A 24,891-nucleotide genomic window follows, 5' to 3' on the forward strand; every position below is an offset into this window, starting at 1 on the left:
ACCAATTCTTTTCAGTTGCATTTCAACATAACATATTTTTGTTGCAAGCATTTGATTAACTCGGCCAGCTAGCATGTTAGTTATTGTGGGACGAATCTTGAAACTCAACCTCAATCCGATTGAGGTGAAATTTAACGCACATGTTTGGTTCTCGTACAGTAATTTGCCGCTATTTTAAATCCAATATGGTGGATATCACAAAGTGGCGATTTATTATTTACATAATAGGTAACCCCTATGCTGTGTATAGCAAGTGGAAAGATACTAGTAAAAAATATATTTTTGAACCTACAATGTTAATGTACTGGAAAGAATGTGCTCTGGATGGAGCGCATCCGAAACGTCTAATTTTCCATGACTCTGGCGCATAAATCAGGCCAAATTTGATCGATGGCATGAGATATGTTTGCTTTGAGGACCGCTGTGGTTTGTGACTTATTCAATACACCTGCGACTTGAGAAAACAACACAAGAAAAAGTCTAATGGGGTCAGATCGCACGATGTCAGTGGCCAGTTCACATCACCTCCACGTGAGATGGCCATGCCTCCAAATCGTTCATGCAGAATATATATGGCATAATCTGTGGTCATGTACGCCTATTAGATATCGTAGTTCATCCCTACTACTGTAGTCCAACACTGATTGGTATCAAGCTTCGAAGGGTGAATAAACGCTTTGGAGTGAGCCAATCTTGGAAGATTCTGCAAGAAGTCCATACATTTTCTTGTCATCCAGGTGTTCAATGTTTGTTTGGCAAAGCCTAAAGCGATGCCAATGACAGGTTCTGGCCCGATGAAACTGCTTGCAGCACCCTTCTTTGCAAAGGAGTCAGCAGCTTCATTGCCTCCCAGGTCAGTATGGCCATGAATCCAGCCCAGAGACAATCTGTTGAGTCTTCCTATCGAGGAGAGTCGTTTTTGGCAATTTGCTACCAATTTAGACGTTGCTCGGTAGGAGCCAAGAGCTTCCAACGCCGCTTAACTGCCCGAGAAAATTTTTATTGACTTGTGTATGAGGTTGAATTCTTCTAATCTCTCCACACACAATTCAATAGCGTAAATTTTCGCTTGAAATACAGTCGCATAGGTTCCTAGGCAGGTTGATATCTCTGTCCTGGGTCTGAGACTGAAAACAGCTGCACCAGAACCGGAATGAGTTTCTGATCCATCTGTGAACCAACAACTATCTGCACTTCATATTTCCTTCTGCCGGAGGATCCACTCCTCTCTACTCGGGAAGAGTACTTTATAAGGCAGTTCGTAGTTGACAGTTAGAGGCATAAAGTCAGAGGTCATGTTGTGACTTCCAGTGACAACTAACAGTCTGTTGCACTATGCATTAAAATGATTTGTGCAAATGGCAATGTGCACTAGTTCATGTGCAGTCCATCTAGCCTCCCTCTCCAGAAAAATGTGTAGAGGAGCCTAGGCCGTTTTCTGTAAAGTCACTTATGGTGCAACTGCCACCAGGCAGTTGCACCATAAGTGATTATTGGTCTGACAGTAATCACATGAATCCATTGGATTTGTTTGGGATCTAAACCCCAAGTTTTTCCACAAATCCTTCGACATAGGAACAGCTTGGCTTTGTGTAAAACGTTTTCCAAGTGAGAGTTTCAGAGTATTTTATCAAGGACAGTGCCGAAATATTTCACCTCCATTCCAATTGGTGAAGGAGATTATCACAGTTTACCTGGGGTTGACAAACATCTGCTCCCTCAGGCACCAACTGTGAACAACATCCATCATGCTTTGGATGATATTACAAGCTACCCTTTCCGATGTGGACCTTGTCAAGATGACATGGTCATCTGCATAAGCTTGCAGATCTACTTTTCTTCTGTCGAGGGCATCAAGCAGACTGTCCATCAGGAGCGACCACAGAAGGGGAGATAGTACCCCACTTTGAGGGTAGCCTCTTTTGACCCTTAACCTAATGGCCTTGCCTTGAAGAGTCGTAGTTGCAGTTTTGTTTACCAGCATGGCATAGATCCAGCCAGTTATGGTCGATTCTATACTTTTCCTAGCCAGAGATGATTCTATAGAATTAGGTAGTGCATTGTCAAATGATCCTTCAATATCGAGAAATACAGCAACCGCAATCTCCTTGTTGTCAAGGGACTAAGGCTGATTGGTCGTACCGATTTAGGGTGTGGGTCTTTCCGACCCACTTTAGGTAAAAAAAAATTAGGATCAGTTGCTAACTACTCTAGAGCCCAACACATGTCGTTGTCTATGGCGACCGTAAAATGGGCGAAGCTAATGGGCGAAATTGAAGGTATTTGAATTCAATTTATAATGTCGCTAAAAGCTTGTTGCAGTATATTTTCATAGAAGTAGGTACTGGTTAATTGCAATAATCTTTTCAAAGTATATAAATATTCTGGTTACCAATTCGCGCGACGAACTTTCATCAAAAAAAAATTATAGTTAACGACATTCGGTCGTTAGTAAGTATAATTTATTATTACTAGAAGCAATCCTCTATTCTGGGCGAAACGTAGTTCATTATAATAGCTCTAGTACCCTTCCATGAAAACTTGTTATATTTTTTGAAACTTCCTACCCAGTATTGGAAAAATATCATTGTTTTTTAGGCCCGCGAAGAGTTCCACGCCCATCTGGCTGCTACCAGAGGTCAACAACAACAGATGCAAAATGACCTGATGGATGATAATGAACTCCTTGCAGAAGACAGAGAATTAGATACAGATCTCAGTGGTGGGTACTACTGATATTCAAATTCATATCATTTATTTTCTTAAAATGATATAGGAAATAGTCATTATGACTATACTATGGCTCTAGGTACTATGAGTTCTATATTTTCGTGAGATGTTACAATCCTGTATGTTATGATATGGGCAAAATGTAAGAGAAATCGAATATGTTCACTGATCATATGACTCCGAAGTATACTTTCGACACAAAACTTCACAGTTAAGGTAAAAAAACGTAAAAAGTGAATTAGAGAGAGAGAGAGAGAGAGAGAGAGAGACAGAGAGAGAGAGTATGTGTATTATCAACGATACAGGACCTTATTGATAAACACTGGTAAAAAGAGAATATGTAAATAACTACATCCAGATAAATATAAATTACATGAAAATAATACATATAAATAATCACATCTAGGTAAAAGTACACATATATTATTACATATAAGCAATTTCAATTTCATATCGTTTTGTCATTAAAATATTCTGTCAGCTTTTAATAGCCTTTAGATGCCAGTCTTTCATGTAACTTTTTCCTAAAAGTTCTAAGAGAATCCATGTTCTTTATATCTTCAGGAACAGTTATTTACGTTACAGTCATCGAAATTATGAGGATGAAAAAGTTAGATTAATTGGTTTTGAATACCCCAGTAGCCTAAGTAACCCCAATTAACAAGATCACAATTTTTTTTTTGAATGAAGTGATAATTCAAAGTGACTTAACAAAGCCTTCAAGCGATGTTAGGTATTTGTTGTAATGAAGAAAAAACATAACTGTTTTTCAGGTCCTGTTAACATAAGCACGAAAGCGAAACTCATCGCACCAGGATTAGTAGCGCCAGGAATGGTGTCGATTACTTCTGCAGAGCTGTACTTTGAGGTGGACGAAGATGACGAAGAGTTCAAGAAGATTGACAGTGAGGTAAGTGATAACCGCTTCTTAGTTTTAGGTTATCAACGTGATTATATTGAACAACAAGTCCTAAAGCAATAAGAAATCCTGGTGGTGTCGAAGACAATAGAATATTATAGTCAATATGAATAAAAAATTTAATATGTGACATTTCAAGATAGCATTTGACTATTTTAACTTTCTAGCAACAATATTTATTTCTCCTCAAAAGGTTTTAATTATGGGAAATCCGTACTTGAGTAAATTTTCATGGATAACCTAGAGAAGTCAATTTTAAAAAATACTTAGACTGTTTTTTCAAATGAATTTAATCTCAAGCAATGTAAATCGCTACTTTCGCACAGGCACAGCTCTTAGAGTGTCTCAAGGATTTTCCTGTAGTGCTTATGTGACATGTGTATGACGTTTTTATGAGTCTCGATATATCTACACAGTAGGTTTAATGGACTGACGCCTATCAGAAAACCACTACTCCCCTGGCTAATACCACGAAGGGCGTTGGACCACTGACTAATAGGAAAGTTTTTCTTCCTTATTCAGAGGAATCGGGCAAATTACGGATATGCAGTTGGTTAGTACCTCGTCCACTAGATGGAGTGACATTTTGTGATGTTCGCTCCAACTTCGGAAGAGGAATGAAATACTCTGAAAGAATTTTGATATTCAAATGTGGAATATCATTGACTTTAGGTCGATGATGGTCACTATCTTGCACTGACGAGTGGCTAATGAGCTCGAAACCGATCTGCAAGTGTGCCCGTTACAGAATTGAAGATTGACTCTTTCAGTTGTATTGCCAATTGCATATACAGGAAATTTTCTGTGAAGATTCCTGCACTGACGCCTGTCGGATATAATCCAGATAGGTGTCAGTCCATTAAACCTACTGTGTAGGTATATCGAAACTATTTTGAACGTTTTAAAGTTCATTTGTTTTAGATTTGTTTACTGCCAGTCTTCAAGCATAGCCCACTGACTAATAGGAACGTTTTGTTATGTTTCACAGGTACTAAGAGATAGGGATATTAACAAAATTCATGGAAACATTAAATTCACTATTGAAGTCGAAGCAGACAATTCAAAGTCAATCCATTTCTTGGAGTTAACAAATAGTAGAATAAACAACAAATTTATCATGAACCTTTCCATACGAATTTTACTATTCATTACGATTCTTCCCATTCCTATCAACACAAAATAGCATCTTATAAAAGCATGATTTACATATTAGTCAATGTTCCTCTTTCGATTAATAATTTTGATTTTCTTATTAATCAGTGGGCCATGCTTGAAGGTAGGCAGTAAACAAATCTAAAAAATTACTTCACTGGCCAAAACTACGAACGGCGTTGGATTATATCCGACAGGCGTCAGTGCAGGAGTCTTCACAGAAAATTTCCTGCATATGCAATTGGCAATACAACTGAAAGAGTTGACCTTCAATTTTGGAACGGACACACTTGCAGATCGGGCTCCTTAGCCACTCGTCAGTGCAAGATTGTTAACATCATCGATCTAAAGTCGAATTTGAAAATTGGTGGAAAGCATCTTCATGTCATTCAGGCTTGGAGTCCAGCTCCCTTACCGTTTCGGATGATTTTTGGTCTCGGGAAGGACCAACGGGTTCATTACTGATGGTATGGCGGCATGATGTCCTCAGACATCAGTACCGCCCTTCACGGGATACCCCTACCTGGCTGGGGTGGGATGGATGAAAAAGCTATTCATCCGTTAACGGGGGACATGAGGGCCTCATTCGACAGAGTGTCGGGGCCTTCTATATCGGAAGGGGTCGTCTACAGCATAATCTGTGGCTTCCCTAAGTAACGGGTTTTCGTGAGTTTCCGTACCTTCAAAAACTCGCTGATTCCTCGTCTGAATGGACTGCCGAATGGAAGGTAGCTGCAAATCTCTGCGGATGGCTTCGTTCCGCACGAACCAAGGAGCATTCACAATCATCCTAATTAACTTGTTTTGTAATCTTTCCAGTCTATTAGAAGGCCGAGGTATTTTACCCGCGCTTGCCAGTCAATCTCCTTTCCAGAGATTCTCATTTTTCTGGCCCATGGTTATCACCTGAGTCTTGTCCAGGTTTACTCGGATCTTCCAATCAAGCTACCAGCGCTCGAGGTCGTCCAATGCACGTTGCATGTAGATGACGCCGAGCTCTCGACCCATGGAAGATGAGAGAAGAGCCGTGTCGTCGGCGTACAGGGATATCTTCACACGGTCGGACCTGGGGAGGTCGCTGGTGTAGACAGAATACAGCGTTGGAGAGAGCACGGCCCCCTGGGGCACTCCGGCGAGGATCTCTCTGTTATCAGACAGAGAGTCCTCTACTCTGACCTGAAAAGTTCTGTCTTTCAGGAAAGACCCGATCCACCGGATCAGGCCCCGAGGTAGGTTGAACGCGTTTAATTTGTGCAGAAGGCCTGAGTGCCATACTCGGTCGAAGGCCTTCGAGATATCTAGTAGCACAATATGCACTTTTTTATTTGCATTAAGCTCGCTGATGGTGTTTTCGACCAACCTTAGAGCCTGTAATTCAGTGGAGTGATCTCTCCTGAAGCCAAATTGTTCGTTAGGCAGAACATTTCGGTCCTCGACTTCGTTGAGTCTTTGCAGAACAATTCTTTCAGCCAGCTTAGCCGCCGACGAGAGTAGACTGATCGGGCGATAGTTCTGCGGGAACAGCGGATTCTGACCCTGTTTTGGGATCCTGACGACGATCGGATGCTTCCACCTTCTGGAGAAGTGTCTGAGGGTCAACGAGCTGTTGATCAAATTCAGTAAGAATTCAACGCAGTTTTCCGGGAGCCTCTTCAACAACTTGTTGGTTATTGAGAAGACCCCCGGGAATTTGAAAATCGAAATTATTCCAGAGTATGTCATTCCCCGTCTTGAATTGGAGCGAACAACAAAAATGTCACTCCATCTAGTGGTCGACTCTTTCAGTTGTTTTGTCAATTGCATATGCAGGAAATTTTCTGTGTACTGACGTCTATCAGTGCAGAACTCAATATCACAACCGATTTAAGTTGAATTAAAATTCTTCCCAAAAAGTCTACGCAAAAGCGATTCGGGATGTTTCTCCTATCGATAAGTTGGTTAATAAAAATCAAAATTATAGAGCTTTAACATATTCTGGACAATCAACAAAAAAAGTGGCCTAATTTTTGAAACTTTTCCAACGTATAACCTGTTCTATATCATAGAACAGGTTATACGTTTGAAAGGTTTCTTAAAAATAATAAAGACAAAACATCCAAGTCCGAGAAATCAGGAGTATATAAATTAAAATGTGGAACTTGTTCCAAGGTATTTATTGGTCAAACTGGCAGACGATTTAGGAATTGCATCCAGGAACATCATATGAGGTATTTAAAGAAGAAAACAAGTTCAACACATTCAAATCATCCGGATTCGAATATATTACCCATGAAGTATTATTATTGATGTAGAATTGATATTATATCCTAGGTAATCATAACTGAAGATGCACCATAGTTATATAAAAGTTGAGTAGATGCTTTAGGTAATCATGTTGGAGTTAGTACTTGAGTAGGTAGGGTATATAAATATTAGAGTTGAGAATGAACTTTTAGTACGTAATTGACAACGAAAAAGTTACTGTTCTAGCGAAACATGTCGTGATATTTTTTCAAAATAAAGTTTGTCGACATTGAATCGTAAGGTGTAGTTTATGAAGGTATCATCTGGTCACAGGATTTCTGTTGCCAATTTTTGGGATTGATTTCTGATAAAGTGAGTCATTTTCTGGGAACCAATGAAATGTATCAGAAACTATAACTGAGAGTTATCAACATTCTTATTCTCAACAGCGTCATCGTTATTGTGTACTTCAATCAATGCCTAAGTACCTTCAAGAAGTGGTTTAATTCCCAATGTCTTCAGATTTACATAAAGCTTGAATGAGTTATTCGATCCCAAATTCGCTATGTCATGAATGCTTAATTGAATATTCAAAGTTGATTTTGCATGCTATCCTGCGGTATAAATGCACCACTCTGATTTAAATGTTTTTACTGCATCGAGGAAATTTGTTATCAGTTAGAAACGTTCTAACATCTACAACAATCATGCGGACGTGAAAATCATGTTTTTTGTAAGACTTGATTGATGGAACACAAAAACAAACAACAGTTTGAAAGAAATTATTTGTTTATATCAGATCTGAAAAAAATAAATAAATATGTGCTATTCTTTTGAAATTTTGTATATACCCATCCTTATTCTTACAGTATAATACGAGTAATCATTTCATGCCAAAGTTTTTCAAATGTCTCACGTATGAAGTTCACATCAGAGTAACTGATAAAATAAAGGCAAAAAAGCTCATGAAAAATAATTTCAAGGTAATTGTTTTAATATAAGTATAACAAGGTAGGAGGATGCATCTAAAATAATTACGGAGCATCAAATATAATTAGCGAATCGGTTTCAGTTTCATTCTCCACTTTAAATATCTTCGTTTTTTGCTAGAAACCATTTATCAGAGACTGGAGCTTATTGAAATTAGTTACGCGTATTGCATATTCATTGCGAAAGTGATAAATCATAACTAAGTGGGCGTGTCTCACTGACAGGCTTATGTAAACACGCTTAAAATGTTAGGAGTTGAACTTTAATAATGGGTCTTTTAACTTTTACTGCTGCGGTTTCATATGGGCACGACAATTAGCATTCGCTGACTACCGGTCCGGACTGGGTTTAGTTTAGGTTAATGAAAAACTTGGGCTGAATTTCAATGAACCAACAGCAAAAGTCCTACATGCAATTGCATGCATGCATGGATGCATGCATGGATGCAATTGAATGGTGTTTTTTATAAAGATGACTAAGTACTGTTAGACAATCTTTGGATTCGAATCGAAAAGTCATCTTGGGAAGTTTATTCCACCAGGGACTCCGTTCTTGAAACAAAATAGTTTTTTAAAGGTATAGTTCACCCGGAACTGTTCACGTCTAACGAATCGACGTCGAGGTGTGTTAATCCCGCTTCCAATGGCGCGGGACTTGGCGAGTGACTTGCCGAGTTCATCGGTTTGGCAAACAGTTTGCCAAACAGTTTGCCAAGTGGCAAGTCGACGAGCCGTGACTATTCCTACGGCGCGTTGAACAGCTTGCAACGTCACTCGCCAAGTTCTAAATTGCGCTCGACGCACCCACTGGATTGTTATTCTGGTGAAAACAATGGAGTAGTTTGCATCAAGGATAATGATGAGACGCCAACAAGAGCAAAATCAGCGTATTGCAATTTGTGCTGCAGCTTTTATAGTAATGAGCGGTGAATATTTAAAAGCAAACAAAAATAAAGAAAAAAGAAAAAGACGATGGTGGATGACGTCTTTGTATAAAAGTCGAAGTAGGTAATAAATCTGGCTTATAAACGTCGTCAGCTGGAGCCATTTCCACTGCTTCTCTTAACTTTTTGCAACAGTTTTCGATAAGTTGCCATCAGCGTTTCTTTCTTCTTTTTGAGATCTGCAACAGAACATTTCATACTCAAATTGCTTTCAATCCGTTTCCAGGTATCGTGCACAAAATTTCTGTTTTTATGCTTCGGATCCTTTGGGTTCCATATAGCGGATTCCCCTTCATATAGTTCCAAAAATTCTAGAATCAAATCGTTAGACCACTCCATTCTGAAAGTAAAATTAAAGTGAGAATAGGAAAATTTAAAAACATTGGATGCACTAGCCACCTTTTGACAACACAACGCCACTGAGGGAAAACTGCAAATGCAAGCATTCCGTGTGGGAACGGATTCACAAGCTCGGACAAGCCGAGCCTGCGATGCTCGTTCATCGTTTGACTCGTGCCAAATTTACCGACAACCGACGGGAACGCGAAGCCGCTTGGCGAACGGGCGAGCCTTCGCATTTCCACGGCGCGTGACTCGCCAATTCGCGAGCCAGACTCACCAAGTCCCGCGCCGTTGGGAGCCGGCTTTAAGTTGAAAGTTGAACCTCGAAGGCTGTTATATTTTGCCGCGTTACTTCTGACAAATACTGCTCTGGGTAGAATCAAGCGGGCTAAATCAGTCGAAGATTCTTTTAGAATCTATGCAAACCTTAATTTGAACTTCTAGTCCACTCCAAGAATGCCTAATTTTAACTTTATGAAGCATTATAAGTTTCAGAGATGTTCAACTCTAGTTCGCAATTATGTTCCAAGTTTGTGAGAAGCAGTGAGATTATCTCATCTTATCCACATCTTTCAAACAAAATAAGTTGAATTATCTATGAACAATTCGTTCAGGCCAGTCTCAACTCCCTACACAGTAGGTTAATGGACTGAGACCTATCATAAAACAACTACTCCCCTGGATAATACCACGAAGGGCGTTGGATTATATCCGACAGGTGTCAGTGCGGGATTCTTCACAGAAGTTATTCCTGCATATGCTGTTGGCGATACAACTGCCGCAATAGATTTTCAAATATTGGAACACACTTGCAGACCGGTTTCGGGCTGTTTGGCCACTCGTCAGTGCAAGGTAGTGTATATCATCAACATAAAGTCGATGATTTCCGATAATTGAAAATCGAATTCCGTCAGGGTATCATTCCTCGAACAAAGCTGAAGCATACAACAAACAACAGGTTTGTCGTCGCCCCATCTGCCTGTGAACGAGGTAACCAACTGCATATCCGAAATTTGCCCAATTCCTCGTATAAGGAAAGAAAACTTTCACATATAGTCAGTGGGCAAACTTGAAGACTGGCTATAAATCAAATTATCTATGAACAATTCGACTTTATGTTGATGATATACACTACCTTGCACTGACGAGTGGCCAAACAGCCCGAAACCGGTCTGCAAGTGTGTTCCAGACAGAGGAGTAGTTGTTTTCTGATAGGTGTCAGTCCATTAACCTATTGGGTTGGGCAGTTGAGACTGGCCTGAAGGAATTGTTCTTAGATAATTTGATTTATAGCCAGTCTTCAAGTATGTCCACTGACTATATGTCAAAATAAGTTAATTAGGAAACGGAAATTCAAAGACTTTCTTCGGTTATCCTCGACTTTTCAGAAAGATGAAGGCTCAAAATTCATTGTTCTTCCATACGAACCAAACTACACCAACGGATTAGCTCAAATTAAATACGAAAGTGGCTTCCAAAACAGCTCGTACGTACAACAAGTGTTGGTCAAACCGAAAGACCAGTCGACGGAAAAGTAAACATTTTGGATTCTCGAAATAAGCCATATGCTGTTGTGATTCAATGTTTGAAATCTCGCTGTAGTAATGAATCTTTCTTTTGAAGATGATCACTTGGTGATCGAAACACGTGTCAAGGTGTTGAAAATAACGATTTGGTGTTGGGACTGTAATAGTCCGCTTCAAGGAAGATGTTTTATATATTTGATTTCATAGACCAGAAAAGCCCAGTGTTTCTCAACATGTAATAGAGAACGGCACACAATGAGTTAGGAATGCTTGAAATTGTTAAGACCTATACATGACACCGGTATATTCTGGACTGGAATATGCCCGAATCATTTGAAATTGTTGTCATTCGAATATGAGTAAGTGAGTGGTAAATATCGTATTTGTAAACAAAAGTCAACCTACTTGACGCGGCTAGATGCATACGTCGCGTATTCTTTTCCATTTCATTGAAATTCAGAATAACATTTCCTTTCGAATTAAAAATGTATTTTCAACTCGATTATGATCTTAAGATTTCTGGATATCATATAATTCATTGGAATGTGATGTGATGTGATTTGGATTTTTCCTTCTCATCCGGAGACATACAGTTGTGAAAGAAATTCACGTACTTTAATGCTGAGGAGGTGTTGGAAACAAACAATCCAAAATTTTGAATAGTACACCTTCCGTGGGGCTGTGTACCTACATGTTACTAGAAAGCTACCTAAATGGAGAAATCAGTTGGGTTAAATCAGGGACAGAATCAGCGGGACTAAAGTGTTTCATCATGGTGAATCTCAAGGTACTGTTTCACTTCATCACTGACTGGAGAGATGTGTTTTTCTTGAGTGTTTTTTATTCGCCAATAGGTCATCAGTTCTGGCTCTTTCTTTGAATCCGGCCTCTAATGATTTCATCCGAAACATTGTCACGGGTTTTGTTTCATGATGACTTATTAAGTCAATTCATGAACAAACCCTCGTTGTTCCACAACTTGGCGTGAATGTGGCTACAATGGATTTTGGAGCTTAGCTCCCAGGTAGGTCGCCAGCTTTTAAACAGTGAAGAAGGGCGTGGGTAAGATGGAGGGTAGAGCGCCACCCGCTTTATCAACCCTGGAGCTTATAACGATAGCAAACAAAACCAAAAGGGGGAATATATCTAAACGGTAACTAATTGAGTCAAACTCGAACCCAATTGAAAGACTTATTATTTCTTTCCTTAACATACACACTTCTCTCAATCGGTTCCAAACTTGTCAACAGATCCTCTGATTTCACTGTCAGTTTATGAGTTTTTCACCTGTTCGCATATAAATCCCTAAGAATACTAGCAGGAAGCCTTGAGCTCCTGAGGCCACAATATGTCAAACGCGATAAACTATACTTTTCTAATTACAAACAATGTCAAAATGTTCATAAGTGATTCAATTATAATCGGATTGTAATAAACCCAGACTGTTCAAGGAAGAAAGAAGGGTGTCTATTCAATACCTGAAACGAAGTTTCTGTGTTATACTCTACCTTATATTATGGCTATATCGCCAGCTTATAGTACTTTTATTACAGTATACCTTTATCTTTTTTGACAGGTTGAAGAACATAAACCTTTGCTGAGATAATTAATCAATCATCAAAAAGCTAGACATTGATTAGTTCTTCGTCACTATCTTAATAGCTAGGCGTGCCTGTGTGTATTTCCTTGAATTCCTTGGTCCTTGAATTCCAACCTCAGGTCTGCAGTATTCTGTCGGTACAACAATTGTGATCGGCTCGACAGCGGGTAACTACTAACTACTGCTACTACTGTAGTAGGTATTCATGCAAGTAAGCCTATAGCTCTACAGCAGTACTTATCCAAAAAAAAGGCACCCGATTAAAAGAAGGCCTGAAATGAAACTATATAAATTAGATTGGGACTGAATCGGTTCACTGAAAGTGAGGTCTACGAAGATACGTCTGAACTGAGCTGATCAAGCTCATTCTCTGAATGTATGAGCTGTCGCGTTCATGAATACTAATTCACCTTTGATGTCGTGTGGCCTATAGGTTTACTTTTGCCCCAAGAAGACAAGATTCAAATTAGTAAGATTCCGTTATCAATTGGAAATTAAATGCAACAAGTGAGTTGAATGTTTTAGCAGCATCCAGATGCTAAAAATAAAACAATTTTTTATTCTTACAGAAGTAAATTAGCAAGTAAAGTACCATAAAAAATTGAATCTCCGCGGCAAGCCATTCATGGAACAAAAGTGGCCAATTCACAGTTCACAAAATACATAGAATACTCAGGGAATTCGACTATGCGTTCGAATATAATGAACGCGTTCGATTATATCCTTTTATAGTTGTTTGCAAGTAAATGGGAACTGGGTGAATGACGAGATAATAAATATCACAAAAACCTTCATGGAAGTATTCATTTCAGGTTTAAATAGTTCCCGACCTTGAAACAGAACAAATGGCAGAATGAAAGCGTAACAACATTCAGATAATCGGAAAAATACTAGAAAATTAGTGACTATCAGTATAGAACCGACGATTTATGGTTGTTGCCCATTGTCGCGGCATGACAATCGTTTCGCTTATAATTTGAATCGAATAATTAACTTTTCAAAAAAAGTAATGTCTGATATGATTTTTCGACTGAGAAAGGTGCATGCAATCTGTCACTATCACAGAAGGAGATGGTTGGCGAAAATAAGTACAATTAATGTGCGATATCAAAAATCATCATCATTAATAGTTTTTTCATCAGTATTTTGAAGTTTAGAAGTGAGAGTTCAATGGTTCTATAGTTTTCTCTCATGATTATAATAGATTCTCTAAATGTCAACTTCAATTCGAGGAGTTCGAGGTGTTGTCTGCAGAAGCTACGACGTTTCGTAAACGAATAAAAAACTCGTACACGATGTGATGTCTTTTCGAAACTGATCAAGTGGAATCACTCTCGAAGCAATTTTGTGAATCCAATTTTCTCCTGTACACACACTTGCCTTCGAGGGTTACAAGATACATGATCTCATATTATAATTAAAACGCTATAAAATATGATTACAAAGGCAAGTTGTTCGATAAGAAATCATGTTTATTGCCAGTTGTGTTGATAAATCAACTGAACATCAGCTGTCATGAAACGTTGTTTTGCGATGCGCGCGTACGATTATCATATGCTCATGTCGGAATGCAAATAACTCAATTAACTCATATTCTTCTCAACTGGCGATTTTTTTAAAGTTCACTAGAGGTGAACGGATGTGTTTTCTTTAGCATTTATCAAGATGAACAATATTTCGAACAGAAATTCATAACATTCGTCTTCTTTCCTCTACAGCAGGATATGGCAAATGCCTACCGGAAAGCAACTGCTTTCCTGGCTAATACTATGATGGATATTCGATCACATCTAACAGACATACGGGGAAGTTTTCTGAAGAAACTCCTTGTTGTTCCAGGGGCATGGCATCGCTGAAGTCGGACGAGTGATTACCTCTATACAGACTGATTTCGGATTATTACGCATCTTCAGTGCAGTGTCCGTTCAGTGAAATATTTAGAATTTTTCAATTCGAAATATTCATCCACCCCAATGTTTCTACAAAGTATGATCTGGAAAATTGCCTGCCAGAAAACAATAACTTTCTTAGCTTCCTTGTGTATTCTCATGGAGAAATTATTGCAGATATTTCTCATTTTACCAGCCTCAAAAGTTTGATGAAATCATTTGAGTGATCACCTACCTACAGAGCTGGTTGAGAAAAATCTGTTTTGAATCTGTTTTTCCGGTAACCAGCTGATGCCCTTTCATCAGTTCGGACTTCCATTGTATAATATAATATAAATTGATTTGAAATCCCTGAAAAAAATTAAAAAGATTAACCGAAAATAACAATTTTACTAAACAAAAAACTGAAATTATAAAGAAATAACATACAAGCTACAACCAAAAAATTGAAATATTAGTAAAAGCTGAAAATTAACTAAAAAACAAAAAATGAAAAATAAAAATTGAAAGATTCCAACCCAGTTACATCACGACGTTTCGATTGTTAGTATCCACAATCGTCTTCGGGTAATAACTGGACTTATTCCTCCGAGATCTAACTATTTATAGGTCATTCGAGTGCTTTCACCTATCCCCATTTCCTCTCACCGCTTCACTGGTTTTAGTTACGGTTATTGGCTGCGCTGAAAATTTCTACAAGGTACAGTTTCTGGTTTATTCATTTCTGTGCGGCAAAGAAAACCAGTTAAAATTTTAAGCCAACTATATAATACTCCGCTGGAAGTTTTATCGAAGTAAAAACAAAATGATGGATGATTTTGGTTCGATGGGTTTTGAACTGAGTATTTTAGAAATTCCGGTTTTGGGTTCCGGATATTATCACTAATGTGACAAATGCGACAATTTGTTGATATCCGAGATCTAACTATTTATAGGTCATTCGAGTGCTTTCACCTATCCCCATTTCCTCTCACCGCTTCACTGGTTTTAGCGGGAGATGACCGTTTGCGGAAGTTGGTCGTTTTTCGCTTGAAGGGGTTTCCATATGTTACGTGTCTCTACGCTGGCTTAACTAAATGTGTTGTTGGACAACATATACGCGGCTTTCTCCTAAACCAGTGTTCCTTTTTGTGGATGATTTCAGCTTAAGGCCACTTGAAATTATGTTGATGAGTCCAAACATGCTCTGCTGTTCCGGATTTGCTGGTTTCTCCTCGCTGTGTGTGTTTCTTGTGCTCAGCAAACTTTCAATGGTCTCTTAGTTTCACCGATGTATGATTCTCCCCACTCGCAGGGTATCCGGTAAATGCAATTCTTGGAATCGCAGTCCGCGTTTGGTGGCCTTGTTTTCGTGAGGCTGCTACGAATAGTTCCCAGATCTGAAGCAGGTCCTGCTTCAGATTTTTCAGATAATCTTTTTAATTTTTTACAGATTCTTTCGGGGATTTCAAATCAGTTTATATTATATTATATTAGATACTGAAAGTCCGAACTGATGAAATACATCATGAAACATTGTTAACCACCTTCAAACAAATATTATCAGAAATTTTCCAGAAAAATTGTCAAGCCAGCAAAATATAAATTTCTCAATTTTCAGACCTCGTTATAGAATATATCATTGAATAACTATTGAAGGTAATCTCGACGCAAAAATTACCAGCATACGCCAACGAGTATTTTGATATTCGTGTTTTCCTCTATTCATGAATCTTGAACGAATTACATAAATAATCATAATTTGAATATGTTATTGACAATGAAAACATAAGAGATAACGATACTTCTTATTGGCCGCGCCCAGTTTACCAGTTTCTCAAATAATGTTCCTAATAACGTTTCGCCTAGTTTACTTCCCTCTTCATATTAACAATTGTTAGATAAAAATGTCATGACATCCCGATGAACAAACTATGGCAGTGCACATTCCTAATAGGATTTTGTTTCACAAGAAATGAAATCTCATTTTGCTCTAGTGAATGAATCCAATACAACTTTCATTTCGATCGGTAACAGTTTTGATAAAATTTAATCATCAGTGTTGATTGATTGAATCATATGGAACTTTTTATTGTTACTGAAGATTCAAACTTTTTGAAACGAATGTATTATGTATAAAAATTGATAAAGAACATTCAGTCCATTCCTGATATTTTTTATTGCATAAAACCAATTAGATACAGTGTTGAAATGCCCAACCTCAGAAAGCGAGAATATCGTCCATGTTCTCGCCTTTTTGAAGCTCGCCGATTTTTTCCCAGTCGCCGAATCTGCGAACTATCAATCACAGATGTGTTCACGCCGCAAGTGTCGGCGAAGAATTTCTCTTTTAGAAAAACTCGAAAATGTTTGCTAATAAAATTTTATGATTATTTAGTTACGGTTATTGGCTGCGCTGAAAATTTCTACAAGGTACAGTTTCTGGTTTATTCATTTCTGTGCGGCAAAGAAAACCAGTTAAAATTTTAAGCCAACTATATAATACTCCGCTGGAAGTTTTATCGAAGTAAAAACAAAATGATGGATGATTTTGGTTCGATGGGTTTTGAACTGAGTATTTTAGAAATTCCGGTTTTGGGTCCCGGATATTATCACTAATGTGACAAATGCGACAATTTGTTGATATTTTGGGATTGAATTCAACCCCAAAATATCGACAGTAAAAACTGGTTCATGTATTTCATATATTCACTGGTATATTTTAAATTGTTTATGAGGGAAACAATGATTGATATCGAAATTAGGTAAGCTTTGTTCAACGCCAATAAATTTCCCCTGATTTGACAAAATGCCTCTAATAAGGTCTCCTCCTCATGACTAACCTTTCAATTTATTTTTATTTATGGTTCGGTCAGGTAACATTCCACTCTCAAATTCCACGAGAGGTACTTTCTGAAATACGCATGAAATTATTTGACGTGTTTAATTTGGTTATAATAGCTTGTGAAACCTACAATATATACATTGAGAGAGTTATGTTTTTAGGAGTGAATAATTTTTTGGGAAAGAAAGTTTTTGGCTTTCTACTACTCCATCGTGATACAGAAAAATGTGGGAATCTTTCAAAGAAAGGAAGGAAACAATCAATTTCAAAAGAAGTAATTCTATACATTTATGTATATGTAGATCATGCAAAGAAGTAATTTTCAGACTCAAACTGGAAGAAAAAGACCTCCTGAAACAGCTACTTTCATATAAACATTGAATTACACGAAATTGAATTCACTGGTATATTTTAAATTGTTTATGAGGGAAACAATGATTGATATCGAAATTAGGTAAGCTTTGTTCAACGCTAATAAATTTCCCCTGATTTGACAAAATGCCTCTAATAAGGTCTCCTCCTCATGACTAACCTTTCAATTTATTTTTATTTATGGTTCGGTCAGGTAACATTCCACTCTCAAATTCCACGAGAGGTACTTTCTGAAATACGCATGAAATTATTTGACGTGTTTAATTTGGTTATAATAGCTTGTGAAACCTACAATATATAAATTGAGAGAGTTATGTTTTTAGGAGTGAATAATTTTTTGGGAAAGAAAGTTTTTGGCTTTCTACTACTCCATCATGATACAGAAAAATATGGGAATCTTCTAAAGAAAGGAAGGAAACAATCAATTTCAAAAGAAGTAATTCTATACATATATGTATGTGTAGATCATGCAAAGAAGTAATTTTCAGAGTCAAACTGGAAGAAAAAGACCTCCTGAAACAGCTACTTTCATATAAATATTGAATTACACGAAAGAAAAATTCTTTCGAAACAAATACTTCTATATGAACACTGAATTATACAAAAAACACTTTTCTCTACTAAGTTTGTATTTCAAACATTCGTTATGGGATTTAATCAGATATTATTCACAGGATTCCTACATAATATACTGAATGAAAGGTAAAAATTTTCACTTACATGTAATACCGTCATCCTCACTGATAGACTACGATGCTTCGCCGTAAGACACTTGTCTTAGGTCCTGTTCAGTACCATTCTGGATAACATTATAAGAAAAACACACAATTCGCCCTGTGAGAGTGTGCAGGAGAATCCGAGGCACTCGCTCACAAGAATTACCCAGTTACTGGAAGTGACTACAGTAGGGATGAACTACGATGTCTAACAGGCCTTCTTACAGGTCGCTGTCATTTGAATCATCACATGCAGAGACTCGGTCTGTCGCAGTGTATGTCGCCTCTGTTTGGAAATTGATGAAACAGCAGCCTGCCCCGCTGGGGACCGAATCAGGTTTTTAGAGTTCGGCAGAGCCGTACTCTTACCATCTGACCTGTAATACCACTCACCATATAAACTAATCGGCTTCGTTAAGAAGCTGGGTTTATTTGGTCGTCTTTGAATAGGTGTTAGCCACAATAAACGCTTGCGGGTTGCGGTGGAGGGTCGAATAGACCTACTCACTTTGGACTCAAACTAACCTACTGAAAGTGAAAGACCATTAACATCGACTGCATCTGGAGCAACTGGCAATTGACCCTAATTTTCATCGAAGAGTCATCTTTAGCGATGAGGTCCATTTCTGGATGAATGGGTGCGTGATCTATCGAATTTGGTACGATACCAATCTACATAAGATTTAAGAGCGTTTAATGCATCCCGAAAAAGTCACCGATTGGTTTGGATTTTGGGCTGGCTTTATGGGTCCATATTTCTTTGAGAATGACGTTGGCCGGGCCATCACTGTCAACGGAGTCCAGTGACATGTGGTTTCGACAGTAGGGTGCTACGAGCCATTCAGCTTATGCCACAGAGCTCTGCGCGAGCAACTTGAAGGCATGGTTATCTCACATGGAGGTGATGTGAACTGGTCACCGAGATCATGCGATTTGACCCCGATATACTTTTTCTTGTGGTGGTTTCTGAAGTCGCAGATGTATGTGAATCAGCCACAAACCACAGTGGTCCTCGAAGCCATGCTATCGGTCATATTCAGCCAGATTTATGCAGCAGAGTCATGAAAAATTGGATGTTTCGGATGTGCTCAACCCACAGAAGCCGTGGCGAGCATTTGAATGATGTTATATTCCACACATAATTACATCAATAGGTCTTTTAAACGAATGAAAAGTTTCGATGATACACACTTTGTCTTATTTAAATTTAATGATAGAAGGCGCCTAATGGAAGGTCCCATATATTTTGTGACACTTGAAGTTTTAATTTATCGAAAACTAATTTACGTTAGTACTATCATTATTTTTGTTGATGAAATGTCATGAATCTAAGTAGTCCAAGTGGACTAAGATATAGCAAGCGCCAAACGTGATGGTGAGTCCACCCCCATGCGCACAAACTCATTTTAAATATGACTCCCACTACAGTTCTTGTAAGTCATACAAATGCTCTGTACAAAGGCGTATCGTTACTTATCCTCTGATGCGTTTGGCATTGTCTGAATAATTTGTGTTTTTTCAGAAAAAAATCACCGCCTAATAAAAAACCAGTCTTTAAGAGTGTAACATTATATAAAATTTTGAATAACTGTACTACTAACTATAATACTGAATAAAATATGAACAGAAATTACAAAGAAGTCATGTTCCATTTGCTACCCTGATTAAAACTAATTATAGGTGCGACACTGGCCGCAAGGGACTTGTTGTAATCCAATAGAAACTCAGTTGGGAGACTCTATACCTGCGCGATTGCTCGCCATCACGTTTGGCGCTTGCTATAACTTGATGAATATGATATCCCGTTGGAATTACACACTTTATCAAGTTTGGTAACATATTGTTCAAAATGTATGAATATTCCTTTGTTCTTAAATATATACTTCACTTTACTCACCATAGATTTCGTTTGATTTTTGAAGTATTATCGGGATCCCCCCTTCTCACAAGCCCGCGGCCGTGATTACAGCTTTCGTCGTCAATAAATAAAAGCGCGATAAGTTCGGCAATCGATCACATGCGGCCGAGGAGGACGTGGGGCTCTTCCCGTGTAATCGAGTGCCGGATAATCACTAGAATTAGCGGGTCCCGTCTCGGTGGTCCGAGGCCCGGACTACCGAAGTCCCACGCACCGTCATAACACCCTGTCACAAAGCCCGTATAATTATGTTATAAATAACGGGCGATAATCGGGTCGGACGCCGGCCTGGGACGGACCGTGCCTTCGGGCTGTTTGGATTTCATCGGTGATTGCTAATTGAAATCGACGCATGATGAATGCGATGGGACGGGCCGCGAACGAACGATTCAGAGTTGCTCGTCGATCTGAAAAAAGCGAATATATTGCTTGGAGTATTTCGCTGGTTAGTACAGTGAAATTAGTTCCAAATATGGAAATTCCTGAAAAAACGTGTATTCGTTGCAAGGACATACGCCAACTCATCACCAAATATTCCTGTGTGTTATGTATAGACAACCCATGTTATAGATATAGCCAAGGCCATTTCTCGGAGTGCATTAAGATCAAGTATCTCACACTGGATACCAGGAATTCAATAGACGCTGCAGTTCTACTCAAGCTTACTCGATATTATAAGTATGAGTTTTTCTTTGTTTCAGTTTAGTTATAACTGCACCTTTGGCTTTGACATTGCTGATGAAATATTATTGTAACCCAGCTTTGATTTTATTTTTTAAAATTTATTTCGGAAGCTCACAAACTTAATTGGCGCAGTCGGTAGGATAGTAGTGGCCCATAGTGATCTAAAAATCGACACTAATCCATTGTTATATCCGCGAACCGGAAGACTTCGAACAAAATCGTCGAACTTATTTTCAATTACTTCTAAGAACTGAACAAACTTAATTTGTGTGAATTTCATGTAGCTAATGATAAGCAAACTGATCATCGACCCAAGATGAACTCAGCAACAGAGACGGACCGACTCATAACTACGGTTAATCGGGTTAGTCCACTTACGATGTAGTTATTACAAGTTCTTACAATGTTTCTATGTATTGTATGTTAGTTCGAGATAATGTTACAAAATTTTGAAGCAGTTATCCTCAACCAACCGAGCCGAAATTTTGCATTTACATCAGTTTGGATGACAATGTATGGTTAGCCGAGTAACCTAATTCTAAATCCAACATCGCCCAACGCCCATGTTATGGGTATCACTGAAAGAGCTTGATGAAAAGGTTACAACATGACGTCACTCTTAGTTCAATATAGTGGACCGACAAAACGACGAACTGTTTTATGCACCTCATGATATGGGTATCATATGAAATAATCAAAACAGCATGACTCACCCCAAATTCAATATGACGGACCACCCAAGATAGTAGACTGGCTTTTATATATAACAAATGAAATGGTTGGATGAAATTAATACGAATAATCATATGACCTCACTCAGAATTCGATATGGCAAACCAACCAGTATGTCAAACTAGTCTTTATGAAACTTTTGAAAGAGTTTACTGAAAATAACACGAAAATTGATATGACGTCATGACGAATCGCTTAAGATGTCGGAGGTTTGCTAGTGAAACGTGAACAATAAATGACGTCAGTCTAAATCCAATATGGCGAACCAACCAAGATGGCGAATTCATTTTTCATACACCCACATTATATGGATATGATACGTAAAGGTTTTCTGAAAAGTATATAACATTTTCACTCGTATGCACCTCCATGATACATATATTAAATATCGGGATTCAAGGGGAAAATGACGGAAAACATGGTGGCTATTATAATAATTTCAAAGCGTTTTAATTTGGTGAGTATTAGGAGTAGTTTGGTGGTGCTCGAACAAATGATGTATAGATCTATGATGTAGGGCACATATAAAAAATGGTCGAACCACAAAACATGTTCAGGAAAAACTGGGAAATGAAATCAATCAATTCCAGAAATGCACCCCTCAAGTTTCAATTTAATTAACCCCACCAATTCATTACATTACACAATTTATATGATATAAAAACTTGGCGTGAGATTTATTTGTATGAAAACAAGAATACGGTTTATACATTATTAGGAGTGACTAATTTTTGAGAAAAAAAAAGAATACGGTACCTTGACATAAGTATTTCTAAGAGAAAAATTTTATGTTTTTTTATGTAAAAGGTAAATATCGCAAAGAACTTTTATGTCAAATAAATTGTGTAATGTAATAAACTGCTGGCATCGATTTCACCCGAAAATTTTTTATGGCCTGCGTAATAAAAGCTGGTACTCAAAAATGTTTCTTACTATCGATTCATTTTGAAATTTTATGTACCAAAATAAGTTCACTCGTAAAGTTAAACCTGAAAATGAACAAAAATTCACAATTCTTCCTCGGTAACAGTTTTCTTGAAAACTAATTTTCACCAAACAAATTTAAAATGTAACTATCAGCGTAGCAACTGGCCGGCGACTGTTAATCTTTCGTAAACTAGGCATTGAGCAAAAGGATACATTGTTATCTTTGATTACGTATATATAAAAAAGTGTACTACTTGACGTTTCCAATAAACTGTGTCTACCTTGCCAAAAAATGTTCATAATGTAAGACGAGTTTTTTCTGGAGTAGATTTTATTAGATTCATCAAATAGAAAACAATATTGTATCATTACCTGTTTTCAGTTTTAGACCGCAAGCTCTTGCTGAAATTTGGAGGCTCATATAACACCTCTCAAAAATGTACGATTTATATAGTAGATAGTATAACTTAGATTAAGTTGAAAAACAATTTGCAGTGATACTTCATCTTTTCACATTATAATGTATCGTTTTGTCAAAACCTGTTAGAAATGTGAATAAAGTCGATTCATTATTATTATTATTTCATAGTAGAAAATGAGTTTCAGCCCAATTCAGTTAGTTGTAGGTGGTGTACTTGAAAATTTTTGAAAACTGAAAATAATAACCCGAAGTGGGGAGTAATTTGCCAGATGTTCTTGTAGGGCTTGTAATTTAGATAACAATAACGACTGGGATACTTCTTGAACCAATGTCGACCCAAAAAAGTGAAACGGGGTAATCATTATCGAAAAGGTGACTACAATATATGCATATACTTTGTGTCTGCCCGGCTGGGGCCCGAATCAAGTCTTTAGAGTTCGGCAGAGCCTTTCTCTTACCATCTTACCTGTAAGACCACTCACCATACAAACTGATCGGCTTCAATAAGAAGCTGGGTTTATTTGGTCGAGTGAGAATAGGTGTGAACCATAACAAATCCCTGCGGGTTGCGGTGGAGGGTAGAATAGACCCACTCACTTTGGACCTAACCTAACATAACTTTATATGCAAAGATGATAAATTATTTTGCGGCTTTCGTTAAATTGGTTTTTTTAAATCAAAAAGGAGCAGTTATTCTATCTTGTAGTATACATTCAAACGCAGCCTAGAATCAGAATTCAGTGTCATTTATTCTTATACGTTCCTAGCCCCATAAATCAACTGATTTATACTGCCTGACCAAATGAATGCCCGTTTTTAGATGCAAGGAACTAATCTTACTAAAAGCCTCACAAAAATGTATCACCTTGCATATAGAGATCACTTTAATTATAATTCGTGAGATTTTCACTGAACAGTTAACAGAGCCGAACACGTGTTTGATACTAAGTATGAACACTCCTGAGAAAGCTGTTGTATAATGAAACACGTGTTCATCGAAAATTTCACACTGAAGCTACTTGAATATAGTGATATCCAAATTTCTGCAAGAACTTTTGGCAAATTAATCCTTAAGACGTGGGTTATTGTTCTCTTTTTTCCACGATATTCACGTGCACAACCTACAACCGACGGCATAAAGCTGAAATTCTACTTTGACACTATGAAAATAGTACATTTTTCACTGGGTTGTTCTCTATTTGACACCCGAAACATTTTTCATTCTATAAATTCAACGCAACGAAAGTTACCTCCGAAACCAGCTTTCAGAACGCCCTTGGACGGTATGACCCTTGATACCCAAGCTGAAACATTTTTCCGCATAAGGAATTTAGAAGAAACGGAGAGAAATTATCAAGGAAGATTGCCAATTATTATAATATTCGCTCTAACATTATCCAGACTTGACCTGAAATTAGTAATCGCAACGTGGTTCTCATAGCCATAAATACAATCCCGCTCGCCGACACGACATCAGTCCCGAAGGTCAAACTTCCTCGCGTACAATCTGGGTACGTAGGCGTGCATGCGAACGGCATTCGGTTAACGTAAAATCGATCACGGCAGTAAAATTGAATATTTACTAAAATAAACAAAGCAAACGCTTCGAAGCCGACGCACGCGATTGTCGGCGGTCCATTGTTTATTGGCCGCTCGAATCGAACGGACGTTACACGCCTCGTTTCGTGTTTCATGACAAAATTAATATAAACAACAGATACAGATACACCGTTTACAATCGTTTCGATCATACGTGATAACCTAGTTCTAATTGCATAAAACAGGCTTATGCTGAGCGTGGCAGGTTTCTGGTTGACAGTGAAAGTCACAGCGTTCTGAGAGTGACATTCGGCCTAATGCCTTCAACAGTCACATATAATCACATATAGTCGTCATTCCGTGTGGAGAGAAATTGCTTCCTCGAGACAAGAAAATGCCAAGATCAAATAGCTATTGGTTCACTAACGATCAAAAACACCTTCA

The 24,891-nt window shown here is 38.0% G+C and overlaps 1 protein-coding gene across 3 annotated transcripts in view; it reads left to right on the plus strand.

The window, feature by feature from the left end:
• Positions 1–24,891, plus strand: part of rg (A kinase anchor protein rugose) — a 941,222-nt gene that overhangs the window by 676,045 nt on the left and 240,286 nt on the right. For all 3 annotated transcript variants that reach the window (XM_074183269.1, XM_074183270.1, XM_074183271.1), the window contains exons 27-28: positions 2,599–2,722; positions 3,504–3,640. In XM_074183269.1, the coding sequence (XP_074039370.1) occupies positions 2,599–2,722; positions 3,504–3,640 (261 nt within the window). The remainder of the gene's footprint in view (positions 1–2,598; positions 2,723–3,503; positions 3,641–24,891) is intronic.

This window comes from Leptinotarsa decemlineata, unplaced genomic scaffold (genome assembly GCF_025532065.1).
Source record: "Leptinotarsa decemlineata unplaced genomic scaffold, Ldec_3_MD MMD2_tig00026336_RagTag_RagTag, whole genome shotgun sequence".
NCBI lineage: Eukaryota > Metazoa > Arthropoda > Insecta > Coleoptera > Chrysomelidae > Leptinotarsa > Leptinotarsa decemlineata.